The following is a 17,643-nucleotide window of genomic DNA, read 5'->3' as shown; positions in this document are numbered from 1 at the left end:
CCAACATGACTTTCAAGATTTTATTTTCCTCCTCACCTAAATACAATGTTTGAATATCTTTAATCCTTTAGATTACCATAACTGTAACATTTAACCTTATAAAAGTTATTTGGAAAGAGCCCTACCATTAAAAAACTGTTTTTTTCCCCTTTGTTTTTAGTCAACCTGACTATGATTGTGCCATACTTGAACAAATTGAAGAATACAGCAACGATATTATGGATGCTCCAAGGTAAAGTATTTATTGTCACTTGGTAAGAAATAGACTTCATAGTTTCTTTAAGAATAATTTCTTCAGCCTAGACATAAGGTTTAATTTCACCGGGCGAAATGCTTAATGGTATTTTATCTGTCGTTACATTCTGGGTTCCATTACTGACACACTTGCAGAAGTGCCATCAGCATCTAAGGAGTGGTCATACTCAGACATGAGTTGACTTCAAGAATATATATTATGTAAATACTTCATTGAAGCAAACCAATGTAGGAGTCTCTATGTGATCACTTGACCTCCTAGAAATAGCAACCAGTCTCCCTCAAATCAAACCCTACTGTTTTAAAAAGTATACATTGAATAATATAATGCAGAAGATACTCTGTCTGAAAGAAAAATGGGATGATTATGGCTAGAGAGCCTTTGATCAAGGTTGTCTTGGAGTTAAACAACAACAACTTCCTTTGATGGTGTGGTTCTAAAAGTTTTAGATTTTGTATTTTATTTTCATCTCAGATCCAGTCAATGAAGAGAAGCTATCAGTGAATCGTTCAATGATAACCAACCAACAGATAGATGACTACAATAAAGTGGCCATCCAGATATTGTGAGTAGTTCAGCTTGTTATTAATTCTTGCTTTCTCTTTTAACAGTTACTACAAGTTTTCTGAACTGTTATATTATTTCAATGGTTTAGCAAAGTTTTGATGTTTCTGAGGGTCAACGTCAAGAAATATAACGACAGATGATGAATCTAGAGAAAAGGGGACTGAATAATGCCAGTAATACAGAGAAGAGGGCAGGGTACCGAACAATGCCCTTAGTACAGAAAAGAGGGCAGGGTACCGAACAATGCCTTTAGTTCAGAGAAATGAGACTGAAGGAGATAATGTTCCTGGTGTAAGTAATCAAATACTAAAAGTACCTCTTGAGTTATTCCTGATGAATGTCTCTGAGAGCCAGAGCTTAACTCCATATTTGATAGCAAGAAATAAATGAGAGATGAATTTATCTCTTGTTTAAATGTCCATCTATTATAGGCAATGTTTGCAGGGATTTTTCTTTAATGAGTTAAAGAAGGACTGACAGTACCCATAGCCCTTTTCAGGACCTCTGCGACTGGAAACCTGACTCAAATACTTGCAACAGAGTGGACGAAAAGCACTAGAATGGTATTGAACCAGGTAGTAGTTTAAGTCTACCACCCAGATTCCCAACAACTTGGTTGGCTGAAACAACATAGAATAAATTATTCTACAAAGAAACAAAACAATGTTTACAGCATTTTTTTAGCTCCTCACCCAATATCATTTCCACTTTTCCAACTAATTGTATTTGGTTCTACCTTCAGGGATAACAGCGCTGCTAGCATTTGGAGTTCATCACGTTTGGTTGGACAAGGCCTGAAGAAAGAATCTGTTGATGGCCTTCACATTCCAAGTTCTGCTTTAGAACTGGTAAGGTTTAAGTTTGTTTGTTTTTGTTTTCTGGCACCATCATCATCATTACACAACCATCATCATTGTCATCATGACATAGTCTGGCAGAATCTTTACTTTTCTGTGTTTGTCTTGTTTTTCATACCTCTGGAGCGTCTAAAATAATAATAGTCATATACTAAGGCCAATTCAGTCAGCTATTTCCCTCTTAGATATTGTGGCCTGGTGCAAATTTTAGCAGTTATTGAGCACCGTCTTTATAGCTTATAATCTTCACCATTACAAGAATTCCATTGTCTCTATGAGCTCTGCTGTTAAGTCTCTGCCAGAACTACCTAATGTCTCTCTCTTCCTTTCCCCAATAATTCTCAGCACAAATTGTAATGGGAAACACATTCCATAAACCATTTTCTCTTCCTTTCCCCTCTCTCTGTTATCTCTTTTTCTCCCATAGTATAAAGAACCCTCTTTGGTAATGAATGACCATGTAATTGCACCTAAAATATTCCCCTCTGAGGCACAAGTCCAGGCAAGATTGTTTATGGAAGATCAGCAGTCACCCATGCATAACAGCCTCCCTTCTCCAAGCCACCAATGTTATCCAAGGGAAAGGCAAAGGCCAATACATCTTGGCACTAGTGACATCGCAATTCATTTCTACAGCTGAGTGAACTGGAGCAACATGAAATAAGTGTTTTGCTCGAAAACAAAATACAACCTAGTCCATAAACTGAACTCACTACCTCGTGATTGTGAGCCCGATGCTCTAACCATTAAGCCATGCACCTTCACTGCTATAAATACCTTGATATTTAACTTTCAAATGGTCAATCCACTTGGCTGTAAATAGATATCACAGAATATATACAGTTCACAGTACTAAGTGGGCATTTTTGGCATGCCACTTCAATAATGATTAAAGATTGATTAGATATGCTCCACATTAAGTACTGAGGTTGAGATAATTGAGAAACCTTTGTAAAAAAAAATACAGAACTACATGTGTTTGTCAACCATAAGTTTATAGACTTTGTAAAGTTATTTGGTGTTAATTATTGACTTGTATATATTTGTTTTATTTTCTGTACAGGACGCCCAAATATTGTTCAATATGTATTGCAATAACCATATGAACTACAATGATGGAACCTGCTGTCGGAGCCCAGATCCAGTTTCTACTCTCCAGTTGATTACAGCAGCTACTTTCTTAGTCATGTAATGTGAACACCTTCCTTGTTTTCTTTTAATTTTTTTCATATACTCTAGTAGAATGGCTGAAATAGCAGACTGTTGGATTAAATGTCTTGCAATATTTAGTGAGGTCTTCCAATATTTCTCAGTTCAAATCCCACTGGATTTTTTTTATTGATTTCATTTAATTTTGTTTTTGTTTGGAGGAATCACTTGACCTAAAGTTGAATATTGAATGAACTATTTCATCAGTTAATTGTTTGATTGAACAAACATTACTTTCAACTTTTCTAAATTCTCTTCATTTCTCTTCCAGTTTAGTTTTAACTCTTGTCAATTCCAGCCCATCTGTGACCACTCATGCTAAAGTACTCTTATTTACATTAAATATCTCTCTCTCTCTCTATCAAAATTGCATCATAGCATAAAAAATATCATGACATTTTGGTCATCACCAATATATAATATCTACAAATACATTATTAAACCTCTAAACATGTTTGATTATACAGAAAATTACTTGGAACATGTAGGTAATTTATATATTTGAAATATTGTCACAAATGACTCAAAGTAACCAAGTGAAGCCATAAAACAGGAAATACTCACTCAAACAGTGACAATTCTGCAATTTCGTCTGCTTCAGCTTTGACTCTAGACTTCACATTGATATCTCGTGAAGAGTGACTGCATTGCAGAATTGTGATTATTTCAGTTTGGTAGGACAGAGAAAGCAGAGTAATATATCTTGTCTAGTGAACACAGTAGAGTTACTTTAAAGGGTATAAAAAGACACTTAATCTGGCACTCTTCTATTTACGTCATCATTCCTCTTTATCTCTTCTGAAATTTTGTAATAGAATTCAAAATGATTTTTTTATTCGATGTCTCTAATTTTCAGTATCATATCAGCCATAGCATTATGGATCTATCGCAGAAGAAAAACACGCAGGAATGGAGTTAAGGCACGTGCAGGTGAGTTGTAATTCTCCCTTCTAGTGCAGAAAAAAATGTCCATGTGCAGTGGTTTATTATAATCTCGTCTCCACGTTTCCTTTTACTTAAGTAGACTTAAGTATTTGTTGACTTGATTTTAGTTTGACTTCTTCTCACGTTTGGATTCTGTTAGAGGCAGAGGGTGACGATGAAACAGCAAGCAAATATATTGTCGGCATAACTTCTAATCCATGTATCCATACCAGAACAGATAATTTTCTTGAAGGAACCTCTTTATAATTACTTGACTTAATAAGATTAGCAGCCAAATCAACCTTAAAGCACATTCTGCTATCTTAGAAAAAGAAGGACATTTTGGTTTATATAATCTTCCTTACTCTTTGCTTTAAACTAGGTGGGATGGTCATGGGTTCAGTGCTTTTGATCATAAGTCTGTTCAACCAGGGTTGACCTAAGGCTAAGTAACATATACAGAATAAACCTCTATGTGGTCACTCAACCTGCTAGAAAAAGTGGCCAAATATCCGAAATGCATCCTACCCCTTTGAAAAGACACATTAGGTGATGTAGTCCTAGATAAGCAGTGCCTGAGAAAAGGACAATGCAGTCGTGGCTGGAAAGCCTTTCATTGTTTCATTGTTGGCCTACTTGATCAGGGCTGATTTGTGTTAACATCAGCTAATATTTTTCTCATGTCTGCTATCTCACCTCACATGTAATGTGATAGAAGTTTTGGACAGTGCTTCTATAACTCTCAGATTAAAGCTTCTATATGATTCTGTCATCTTCTAGAAAAAGCAATCTAATGTCCCCCAGATCACACCTGACTGGATGCCCTTCCTATCACTAATCCTTAGCTGTTTCCAAGCAAGGTAGTATTTGCTCACGGAAGACTGGAAACAAACAACCCCCTCAGTCTTAATTCTATTATTACTGAAGAGTTTGTTGATTTGGCTGAATCATTAGAGTGTAGGGCAAAATGTCTTGTTAAAGTTATCTCTACAGATTTTCTATAGAAATTATAGCCAGCACTATTTTGTTATATTTCGTATCTGATAGAGCTGATGTAAACAACAGTGAGATGGAAAAATGAAAAATGTTTAATGGACGTATATGCCATATTTCAGGAAATGTCTGAAATATGGGATATATGCCCATTACCCATTTTTTCATCTTCAGTCTCATTTACATCAAGTGTCTTAGATACGAAATGTCGTAACAGTTTCTCTACAAAATCAGTAGAGATGACTTTAACAAGTGATGCAATAGTGTTGCTAACAGAGTAGAATGCAACATTGATTTATGAAAGCGTTTAATATACTTTGTAGTATATTATGGTGCATAACAAAATATGGTGTCCCGACAGGTAATTAAAATGTCTTGTGTTATTTAGCTATAATTTATAGCTTTATACGTGCTCTGAGATCCAGTCTCAAAAGAAGAATATTTAATTTGTTGGAAATATTGATCTGTTTAATTTTCATCCATTTTACAGGAAATTCATTTTGTAAGAATTCTGGAAGAGACTAAATTACACTTTTTGTTTTTTTTTTAGAAAATGGTCCACGGAATGGACAGACCAACTCACAGAACAATAGTAGTGATGGCTGCCAAGAAATTGTCAACAATTTGGCTAAGCTGGGAATTATAATGTTTTATTTTTATCTCTGTGACAGGTAACATTCCCTTTTATTATTTCATTTCATTATTATTATTTATTATATTGTTATATTTATTAATGTAACATTGTTGAATAACTACCATTCAAGTCAGTTCTCTTCAAATGAACAAACCTTTGACAATTTACTCTATTAAACATTTGCTAGTGATCCACATATTCAAACTATGTATCAATCAATATGGCCTGAGACAACTTTAGTTACCCTCTCATATAATGTTTGGTTATGTAGAACAGTTTTCTTTCATTATTTTCAAATTTAATTGTAAAATATAGGCAATGGATTTCATTAGTAATGGGGCCATAAAAGGATTAACCATTCTTTTCCATTACAAACTTTGACAATTTGACCTGTAACTTTTTCACTTTGTTCCTTTTCAGGACCAACTTCTTCATGAAAGAAAACAAGTATTACACTCATGTCAACTTTTTCCTTCCATTTGCTTATGTCATGATTTTGGGTTTCTTTTTCACTGAACCGACAGAACAGGTAAGAATATATGTTGCTGGTTGTTCTGCTTGTTGCTTCATTTTTGACTTTTTGATAAAAAAAAATGCACGGAGTCTCTGACGCAAGTTCAATTTCTGGTCATGTTTGTTTGCTCCATTAATGATCAAAGAGGAGGCATGAACACCAAAATTCCTGTTACTTCACCTACTAAATTAATTAGTGCTTATTGATTAATGACCAATAAAGGTCAAGAATTTTTACTATTTATCAAAGGCATACTAAGGTATAAATAATTTGTATGACACTATATTCTTTTGAAGTTGTCAAATGTGCACTACTCCCCACTTAAACTCACATTGAGAATGGCCACAGGCATTGCTATGTGTCTGAGAAGTTTACTTAGAAATTACTTGATCTGGTCTCAATCCCACTATGTAACACCTTGAGTATTTTCTGCTCTAGCCACAAGTTGACCAACATCTTGTGAGTGGAAATTACTAGACACAAACTGTGTTGAAGTTCATTTAAGTATTTGTGTGCGTGTGTGTGTGTGTTTCATCTCAAATCACTTTCTATCTGATGAATCCTTTGAAAGACCCTGGAAGCTGCTTTTCCTCCTCTAAGCCATAGCATGTTTAAAAAAACACTTGATTATTTTCTAAGTTAATTGTACATTGGTGAAGGACATATGTCAGTTTTTCTCGATATTTGTCTTGAAATTATTGCAGCTGATAATGTTAAAGTGTATTTGTGTGTTGTTTGCAGACAAGTGTATTACATAGAGATCAAACAGATGAATGGAAGGGTTGGATGCAGTTAATCATCTTAATTTACCATTTTACTGGAGCAAGCCAAGTAAGTTACCTTTTCACAAGTTTTCTTTCTTTCGTACACTTTCTTCATATCTACACATTTCAGTTTGTTGTTGTTGTTTAACCCCAGGTTAGCATTGATCAGTGGAGGCGCAATGGCCCAGTGGTTAGAGCAGCAAACTCGCGGTCATAGGATCGCAGTTTTGATTCACAGACTGGGCGTTGTGAGTGTTTATTGAGCGAAAACACCTAAAGCTTCATGAGGCTCCGGCAGGGGATGGTGGCGAACCCTGCTGTACTCTTTCACCACAATTTACTCTCACTCTTACTTCCTGTTTCTGTTGTGCCTGTAATTCAAAAGGGTCAGTCTTGTCACACTGTGTCACGCTGAATATCTCCGAGAACTACGTTAAGGGTACACGTGTCTGTGGAGTGCTCAGCCACTTGCATGTTAATTTCACGAGCAGGCTGTTCCGTTGATCGGATCAACTGGAACCCTCGACGTCGTAAACGACGGAGTGCCAACAACAACAGCATTGATCAAGCAAACCTAATATTTCAGCTGTACCCACACCATCATTTTGTATATCTCTCTGTGACCACATTGTTCACATCATTTCCTTTTCAGAACAGTAAGGTGTGATTTGGCTGTTATTTCTGTGAATTGATATCTTTTGAATTTGTAGGTCCCTTCTTTCACTTCTTTGTAGTCCCTTATGCCATGATGGTTTCAAGCCTTTTTGTGGGACAAAATCGAATAAAAGAAAAGTGCCGTTCGATGGGATTGAGCCTGTAGCCATGTGATTGCAAAGTGAATTAGTGAACCACATGGCTAGACTTTCTTATGTGCTCTACACAGTATCCTGAAAAGTCAATGGAGGAGTCCCATCAAACATTGTAATGGATTCATTGAAGATTTTGCCTTCAAACCAGCCCAGTGGAAGCTATCTCTGTTATATCCATAGGAAGAGATGAACTCATTACCACATGCTAATGGAACACTCGTATATCTCAGTGCTGTTTCAACACACCACAAGGAGTTGTTCCTTACATTGTGGTACCTATTTACAGCTAGGTGGACTAGGGTGTTCATACTCTCTTAAACTTCATATTTCTTTATGAATTAATTTGTGTTCAACTGTGGGGCATGGCTAAACACACCATTTGAACAAGGATGTACAGCTTGTTACTCCCTCCCCCTCCTCTTCATTGCTTAATTCCTTTTTTTCTTTGTCTTTGTATTTTGCTGAAGGATTTTTGTGGGTAGCTCTTTTGGTGGTTGAATTTTGATTGCTGTTATATTTTTCTAAAGCAAAAGATTGCCTTAATTTTTCAATAATTTAATCTTTTATATTTTTCATTTTTTTTTATCTTAATCAATCTATCTTTTTGTGCTCAAATGAAGACAGAGCACCCTTTTTGACACAACAATTTAGTTATTTAAATTTAAAACAAAACTAAACTGCTTAAACATGTTGTAATTCTTGTCTCTCTCTCTCTCTCTTTTTCCCCTCTAGGTTTTGCCAATCTACATGCATATCCGAGTTTTAGTCTCTTCATATCTCTTCCTCTCAGGATACGGTCATTTCACATATTTCTGGCAGAAAGGAGAGTATGGTCTCTTCCGCTATTGCCAGGTAGGACATACTTTTCTTTTATTCCAAGATTTGGGTTCTTCGTTTAATTGTCCAATTCTTATCACTTCTTTTATCTTTTGTTTTACTTGTTTCAGTCATTAAACTGTGGCCATGTTGGGGCATCACCTTGAAGAACTTTTAGTTCAATGAATTGATCTCAGTACTTTTTTTTTTTTACTTGGTATTTATTCTAATGGTCTCTTTTGCCAGACTGCTAAGTTACAGGGAGATGTAAACCTGCTAACACTTGCAATTGCCATGTATTAATGTAAGAAATTATCAATAAACAAATTATTATGCATTTTATTATTATCAAAAGGTATTGGATTGGCAGAACCAGTAGAGCACCCAACAAAATGTCTTGTGGTATTTAGTTATTTTCCTTTATGTTTTCAGTTTAAATCCTACAGGAGTTGACTTTGCCATTCAGTCTTCTAAACTATATAACATAAAATACCAATTAAATTCTAGGGTTGATTTAACTGATTGTTCCCACCCTCAGTGTTTGTGCTTTTGGGCCCGTGTTAGAAATCATTGTTAAGGTACGTAGCTCAGTGGTTTGGATATTTGACTCATGATTGTCAGGACATGAGTTCGATTCCTGGTGGTATGTTATATTTTTGAGCAAGACACTTTATTTCACGTTGCTCCAGTCTACTCATCTGGCAAAAATGAGTTGTACCTGTAATTCAAAGGGTCAGTCTTGCCCCATTCTGTGTTGTGCTGAATCTCCCTGAGAACTACATTAAGGGTACACTTGTCTGTGGAATGCTCAGTCACTGGGTAAAATACGTTGTGGTATTTCTTCCATCTCTTTCCATTTCTGAGTTCAGTTTTGCCTTTCATCTCCATGGGGGGGTCATTAAAATAAAATACTGGTAGTCAATGGTATCAACTAACGTATTCTAACTGCTGGCCTTTTTGCCTAGATCAGAACTATTATTATTATTATTAAGGTGGCGAGCTGGCAGAATTGTTAGCACACTGGGTGAAATGCTTAGTTAGCCTTTTGTTAGCCTTGACATTCTGAGTTCAAATTCTGCTGACATCGACTTTGCTTTTCATCCTTTCGGGGTCACTAGATTAAGTACCAGTTGAGCACTGGGGTCGATGTAATCAACTAGTCCCCTCTCCCAAAGTTTGAGGCCTTGTGCTTATAGTAGAAAAGATTATTATTAATAGTTAAAGAAGTGATTTTAAATTCTCAATCGCAGAATAATGCTAATAATATAGCCTGAACAGGATAAACTACCCCTATTTTGCAGAGAAAAGTGTAGGTGGCTATTATTATTATTATTATTATTATTATTATTATTATTAAGGCAGCAAGCTGGCAGAATTATTAATATGCCAGACAAAATGTTTAGTGACATTTCGTTTGTCTTTACGTTCTGAGTTCAAATTCCATGGTGGTTGACTTTGCCTTTCATCCTTTCAGGGTTGATGAAATAAGTACCAGTTGAGTGCTAGGGTTGATGTTATTGATTTACTCCCTTCTTCGAAATTGCTGGCCTTGTGCCAAAATTTGAAACCGTTATTATTAGTATTACTATTCCTTATATTGTTGAAACTGATGGTTCAATTCAGAATCATTAGATTTAATTCTAGCTTGAGATGATTCTTATGAATTTTCAGTAATAGAAGCAAAAATTTACTTTCTTTTTTCCTGTCTTAATGTTTTGGGTTTCAACTGTTTAGTCTGTTCTGTTGTACTGTGGAGAAAATATCTGAAGTTAAGAAGAAAAAATTGAATGAAGCACATATTTTAAATTTAATATCTTGTCTCAGTCATATATAAAAAAAAAAAAACTATCTTTGGCAGAGTTACCTTCCTTAGATACTGATATCTCAGTTTGTACCAGAAGTTTTTTTTATCTATAATGATTAATGTATACACAGAGGAGACATTATATTAATTTTATTATTGTAGTTTATTTTTGTCAGTTATTTTTAATTACAATAGATATATGCAGTGGTTAATGTTTTTGGATAAACAGTTCATAAAGCAATTTTGAAATTTGGTTGAATTCTGTTTGTGTCACTTATGATTCCTTGGAAAAGGATAAATTTTACAATCTTCAAGGTTCGTTTATCTGCTCTTTGCAATTCTTAGATTTCATATCTCTGTAAAGAGCTGTTGTTGTCGTCGTCGTCGCCGCCGCCGTCGTCGCCACCGTCGTCGCTGTGAGCTAGCAGAATCATTACCTCACTGAACCAAATGCTTAGTGGCATTTTTGTCCTTTATTTGCTAAGTTCAAATTCTGCAGAGGTTGACTTTGCCTTTCATCCTTTTGGGGTCAATAAAATAAGGACAAGTTGAGCATTGGGTCAGTGTAATTGGCTTATTATTATTATTATTATTATTATTACTAAGGCAGTGAGCTGGCAGAATTGTGAGCACGCTGAGTAAAATGCTTAGTGGTATTTCGTCTGCCACTATGTTCCGAGTTCACATTCTGCTGAGGTCGACTTTGCCTTTCATCCTATTGGGGCCGATAAATTAAGTACCAGTTATGCACTGGGGTTGATGTAATCGACAAGACCCCCCCCCCCCCCCCACACCTCTCCAAAATTTCAGGCCATGTGCCTAGAGTAGAAAGGATTATTATTATTATTACTAAAGCGGTGAGATTGCTGAATCAATAGCACACTGGGCAAAATGCTCAGTAGTATTTTGCCCATCTCTGTATTTCTGAGTTCAAATTCTGCCAAGGTCGATTTTGCCTTTCATCCTTTCGGGGTTGATAAATTAAATACCAGTAAAACATTGGGGTTGATGTAATCGGCTAGTACCCTCCCCACAAAATTCAGGCTTTGTGCCTTTAGTAGAAAGGATTATTATTATTATTATTATTATTATTAAGCCTGGTGTTGCCATCCGGTTTCACCAGTCCTCAGTCAAATCGTCCAACCCATGCTAGCATGGAAAGCGGACGTTAAACGATGATGATTATTATTTTATAAAAGACTAATGAAAGAAATCAATGCTAATAATATTTAGGGGTTAGAATCGTTGTTGTTTACTTCCAGGCCAACTCTAATTAATTAGACTAATGATCTAAGACAGGTATGGGCAACCTTTATTGAGAACTGGGCCACATGGGATATGGTTCGTCATGTGGACCACACTACTAAAAAAAGTGAAGGTAATTTTTTTATTAAGTGTGCCATTCCAAAACTCCTGCAGGTCACAAGTTGCTCATGTCTGATCTAAGGTATTCATTCTATCAGTGACCATCTTGTCTTTTATTTCAGACATGGTTTGTCAAGGACTAATTGTCATATGTATGTTGTGTGTGTGTGTGTGTGTGTGTGTATATATATGTTTGTGTATATATATATATATATATATATATATATATATATATATATATATATATATATATATATGTATGTATTTATTTATTTGTGTATATATATACATATATATATATAAAGTTTGCTTTAGAAGCATTGACATGTACTGAACAAAATGCTTAGCGGCATTTCTTCCAGTGTTATGTCCTGAGTTCAAATTTCACTGAGATCTGCTTTGCCTTTTATCCTTTCGGGGTTGATAAAACAAATACCCAGTTAAGTATTGGGGTTGATGTAACTGACTCCCACCCACCTTCAAAATTGCTGCCTGGTTCTTATATATGTTTGTTATATAGAAATATAGTTACCTTTGGATATCTATTCCTAATTTAACCATTTTCATACTAACCTGCTTGAAACTGCATCTGGTACTTTCATAGGAAAAATCCACCTGTTTTATTTAACATGTTCATACTTAAATTACCGTCATATTCAAATTATCCATCATAATTTTATATAAGAACATTTAATGTTATGTTTCAAACACTGTCTTAATACTTTTCAGATTTTATTAAATTGCTGTAAATTCTTGATAATTTTTTAGATACATTGCAACTTCAAACTGTATTTTGTTAGAAATATGATAAAAAAAAAAGTTAATAATCTGTCTTCGAGAAGAATTATGAAGAGAAAGTGATTTACATTCCCCAAGAACAGAAATATTTAAATGAGTTTATTATATTGTTGTTGAATATTTATAATGCTATGTCTACTATATTCTGTGAATATTGATTAATCTCTGCTGTGAAATGATTTATGTATCTATTTTAATATGCACATGCATGCCTGCACATACACACAGCATGCATACATTGAAATGCATCTTGCAATGGAGATTTCGAGGGGAATTATTTTAAGGAAATGGCTTCTACACAATCAACAAAATGATATTAATTCTAAGAAGCATCAAACAATGCAAATAAATTTTTGTTTAACCATACAAGGAAATGATGCATGTGAGAAATGGATGTAAATTACTCATCATCATCATCATCATCATCATCATCATCATCATTATCATCATTTGCTTTTCAATGCTGACAGAGGTTGGAGGTATTTTTTGAGGCAGTGTTTTATAGTCATGGGCCCTGCTACCTGTTCCTACCATTTTTAGTTGTCTCTTACAACATGCAGGGGCTCAGTGATCTTATTCGAAGTTTATTCTATACATACAGAAACACTTACATTCATTGTTACACGAGGAAAGCTATTTTAATTGTGGCTCTTATGAACTACTGGACTTTAAAAAATCAGTTCTCAATGTTATTCAGATGAGCAATGAATCTCCCTTTGAATTGGATATCGTTCTATTATAGCCTTATGTTCCCAGAACATCTGACATCTATGTCAATTTGTGAACTACTACATGTAGAATTGACCTGTCCAGATATACATACATGTATGTACATGTGTGTGTGTGTGTGATTTTAATGTTCTAATTGAAGTGACAATAAATATTCAGTTTTTTCATAGTATTTGCACTTTCTGAGTTATCTGTGTGCGCGTGCGTGTGTGTACACACACACACACACACATTCTTTTACTTGTTCCAGTCATTTTGTATATATGTGTGTTTGTTAGTGTATTTGTGTGTGTATATATGTGTTTGTTTGTGTATTTGTGTGTATATATATGTATGTTTATGCGTATATATGTGTGTGTGCATATATGTATGTGTGTGTGTGTGTGTGTGTGTGAAGGTACACAGCCTAGTGGTTAGGATGTTGCACTCATGATGGCAAGATCATGGTTTTGATTCCCAGACCAGGCGGTGTGCTGTGTTCTTAAACAAAACACTTCATTTCATGTTTCTCCATTCCACTCAGTTGTAAATGAGCAACCCTATGACAAATTGGTGCCTCATTAAGGAGCAATGTCATCATCTTGGTTCCTTAAATGCTGTGGGAAATGTGTAACTGATCCCATGTGTCTTAGGATTTGAGACAATAATATCCTCCCTCCCCAATATATATTCTATATATTTGTGTATATTTAAGGTGTCATCTTTTCATATAAATTCCATTTATTTAGTTTTACAGTCTATGTATTTATTACTGTTTGTAACATATTGTTTCCTTTGGGTTGTTATCTATTTCTTTATTTTCCATTACCGCCTTCATTAGATCTTCATTTATTAACAACACCCATCAGAGTGTGGAGATGATCTATGTTGCAAATGTTCAGTTGTTCATTTGAGGTCTTTCTCAGGCAGAGATGAATCAATAACTGTTTAATAGTAGTCAATATAAATACAATGCAAGAAGCTGGTAGAATGGTTAGCACACCAGGCAAAGTGCCTAGCAGCATTTTGTCTTTACGTTCTGAGTTCAAATGCCATCAGGGTCAACTTTGCCTTTCATCCTTTCAGGGTTGATAAAATAAGTACCAGTTGAACACTGGAGTTGATCTAATCAACTTAACCCTGCCCTTGAAATTACTGGCCTTGTGCCAAAATTTGAAACCATTACAAATACAATATTATCAACCCTCTCTTTACCAACCACAAAATTACGTAGTCACTTGACCAGCTAGATATAGCAACTAAATCTCTCTCAACTCACCCTGTACCATCTGAAAAAGGATAATTTTGACAGTAGCCAAAATATTAAAAGGAATGTCTTGATTATAGCTGAATTGAACCTACCCTAAATAAAAACAACAAAAACAACATATCAGAGAATGTGGTCCTTTATACACTGTATCTTTTATCAGGTACTTGTTTCAGTCTTTGGACTGTGGCCATGCTGGGCCACTGACTTGAAGGGTTTAGTTGAACAAATCAACCTCAGTACTTATTTTAAAGCCTGACACTTATTCTGTCAGTGTCTTTTTGCTAAACTGCTAAGTTACAGGGATATAAACAAACCCCATTTTTCAAATGGTGGTGGCTGACAAACACTCAGACACTCAGACACACACTCACACACACTCTCACACACACACACACACACACACACACACACACACACACACACACACACACACACAACAAGCTTCTTTCAGTTTCGGTCTTCCAAATCCATTGGTAGTAAAGCTTTGGTTGACCTGGGGCTAAAGGAGAAAACATTTGTGCAAGGTATGATGCAGTGAGAATGAACCCAAGACCATATGGTTGGGAAGCTTGCCTCTTACCATGCAGCCACGCCTGCAAATGGAGAAGGAAAAGATGAAGTGGTCATGGCTGGAATACTTGTTGATCATAATTCGCTTGGGTATAAACAACAATAAAAAAAAACAAGGTTATAGCTCAAAATAATCTTCTAAACGATTGCCTCTGTATACAGCTGGTATTTAAATTATTGACTGTGATGATGGGATGAAGGGTAAGTCCACGAATAAGACAGAATGTGAATTGAAAGCCATGAGCTAGAAGTGATAGTCAATGTGTCTTATATGACATTTATATTTCATGTTGCTTATTTTACTTGATGTCATATCTTCTCTGGTTCTCAACATTCAGATATTAATATTAGAAATAGGTGTAGGCATATTCAGAAGTTTACTTCCCAACTGCACGGTTACAGATTCAGTCCTGTTGCAGGGTACCATAGGCAAGTGTCTTCTGCTATGGTCCCAGATCGACTAAAGCCTTGTGAGTGGATTTGGTAGATGGAAACTGAAAGATATCCATTGTGTGTGTAGAGAGAGAGGGAGAGAGAGAGAGAGATGTATGCATGTGTTTGTGAATTTATATATATATATATATAAAACAAAATAATACTGATAATAAAAGAAAAAATAAATTCATAGTCAATAATTCTACTCCTCTTCATCACCCCTAGCATTATCATCCTCATCTCCATCACTACAGCCAATGCTACCAAATCATTTATGATGAAAATCTGGAAAAACAAAATACAGTTGTCATATGTTAATTAAGGTTAAAATAAAATACCAATATATAATGATAGATCATTTTGTATTACCCTTGGTACCATTTACCCAACTGTCTTTTGCTCACCGATCACTTGTCTTCTAGATCTGTCGCATAATGTACCCTACAAGTGTTATGGTATAGTGTCCCCCTGATTTTGTGAACATTGTTTGAAAATAATTGTTCAAAAACAGTTATTCGAAAAACATTTATTTGAATGGAAAATTGTATGAATGAAAATTATTCAAAAGGACAGTTATACAAAATGTTAATTATTCTAAATTTTTAATTTTATCTAAACAAAAATGATAAAATTAATAATCAAGTACACAAATGTTATTTATTTTGAATAACTGTTTTTCGAATAATTGTTTGTGAACAATTTTCATGATACGGTCCTCCTGGCATCAAATACAGATGTTACACGAGTCTCATGTGATGATTTTCCATAAGAATCATGTAATATAGTCTTTGGATGTTATATTAAGATGTTTAAGAATAATTGTTTGATGGTAGTTTCCTTGGAACATCATTATAGTGTCCTACAAACTGCATGTAAAGGTGTCTACAAGCATTGTATTATGGTGTTCACATATAATGGTGGCTCATAGGCAGTGTTGTAGTGTGCTATGAGTGTTTTGTGAATGATATGGAGTTCTACAAGTGTCATCTTAAGATATTCTATGCGCATCATGCAAATATGCTCCATGAGTATCCTATGATGATATCTCACAAATATTGTGTTATGGTGTCCCACGACCATCATGTCAGTGTATCCCACAAGCATCATGTAATAATCTCAGGCAAATGCCATATGAAGGTGTTACATGAGCATTATGTGTTGGTGACCATCAAGCATTGTGTTATGGTGTCCCACCAATATTGTGTAAAGGCATCCCAGAAACATCATGCAATAATATCTTGCAAGTATCATGTAAAGGTATAATAAAGGTATTCCACAAATGTGGGACATCTTTATGTAATATTCCTCTTGATACTTTATTTTAAGTGTGTGTGTGTGTGGGGGGGGGGAGAGAGAGAGAGAGAGAGAAGTTTTACCTATATTATAAAGCTTAAATAGTTCAATCTGTATCATTTGAAATGAGATTTTTTCCCCTTTTATCCTGGCACCATGTGAGAAGAAAATATAGAAAAACAAAATTCCCATTTAATGTTATTTGGTGACATAAAAATCATTTTGGTAAACTGTGAATGTGTAGGGAGTTGAAAATAAGTTTTGGATGTTGGAAGGAGATTGGGTGTAGCTTTATCGAAAGTTAAAATACTGACTGTAGTCATTTTAATTAAAAGATTTCATCATCATCATCATCATCATTTGGTGTCCACTTTTCCATGTTTGCATGAGTTAGACAGAGATTTGAAATGAAAATGAGTCTTAATTACAAGAGACAGACAGATTTAGTTAATGATTCTCCCTTTCTTTTCTTCTCTCTCCTTGAATACAAAGTATTGTCCTTTAGGATGCAGAATTAAACTGACTAAATGGGTAAAGTATTGGACATTAGTCAAGAGAGTTCATATCTGTCACATATTTCATTGTGTTACAGAGTGGAACAGAGCACTTAATTCTACATGCCTAGTTGGAGACTTAATTCCAAGGAGACTTGCTTTACTGGCAGTGAAACCTGTGATACACTTAAGCCCTACTCTCTATTCAGGGAAAGATTTAGCCTTTGTGCACTTAACTCTATAGCAACTGGAGTTAAAACGGTGTCCATATACCTCTTGAACCTTAGTAGTTCATATAAGGATTCACTTTGACTAACTTCAAGATGACCTGTGCATAATATTTGCGTAATTCTCTTGAACATTTCCTTACAAGTTAGTTTCTTGCCTCGGCAAAAGGCTCTTGATGATATACCCATCCTATTTTTCAGCGTGGGTGTTGCCATATTTCCCTCTATTGGCATACAAGAAAGAAAAGTATTCACCGCCTTCTAGAAGTAAGTTTTGAATCTCTCTCTCTCTCTCTCTCTCTCATACACTCTTTCTTACTCTCTTTCTCTTTCTCC

The 17,643-nt window shown here is 35.2% G+C and overlaps 1 protein-coding gene across 4 annotated transcripts in view; it reads left to right on the top strand.

Moving 5' to 3' along the window:
* Positions 1-17,643, top strand: part of LOC106868097 (N-acetylneuraminate (7)9-O-acetyltransferase) — a 62,587-nt gene that overhangs the window by 30,252 nt on the left and 14,692 nt on the right. For 2 of the 4 annotated variants that reach the window (XM_014913213.3, XM_089338803.1), the window contains exons 6-15: positions 161-232; positions 731-821; positions 1,566-1,671; positions 2,744-2,868; positions 3,746-3,819; positions 5,357-5,477; positions 5,861-5,969; positions 6,696-6,785; positions 8,260-8,379; positions 17,509-17,574. In XM_014913213.3, the coding sequence (XP_014768699.1) occupies positions 161-232; positions 731-821; positions 1,566-1,671; positions 2,744-2,868; positions 3,746-3,819; positions 5,357-5,477; positions 5,861-5,969; positions 6,696-6,785; positions 8,260-8,379; positions 17,509-17,574 (974 nt within the window). The remainder of the gene's footprint in view (positions 1-160; positions 233-730; positions 822-1,565; positions 1,672-2,743; positions 2,869-3,745; positions 3,820-5,356; positions 5,478-5,860; positions 5,970-6,695; positions 6,786-8,259; positions 8,380-17,508; positions 17,575-17,643) is intronic. The other 2 variants (XM_014913215.3, XM_089338804.1) reach the window with 1 other exon arrangement.

Source organism: Octopus bimaculoides, chromosome 21, assembly GCF_046866305.1.
Source record: "Octopus bimaculoides isolate indiv1 chromosome 21, ASM4686630v1, whole genome shotgun sequence".
NCBI lineage: Eukaryota > Metazoa > Mollusca > Cephalopoda > Octopoda > Octopodidae > Octopus > Octopus bimaculoides.
Note: the sequence above shows the minus strand (reverse complement) of the source record. Positions and strands in the feature narration are given on the sequence as shown.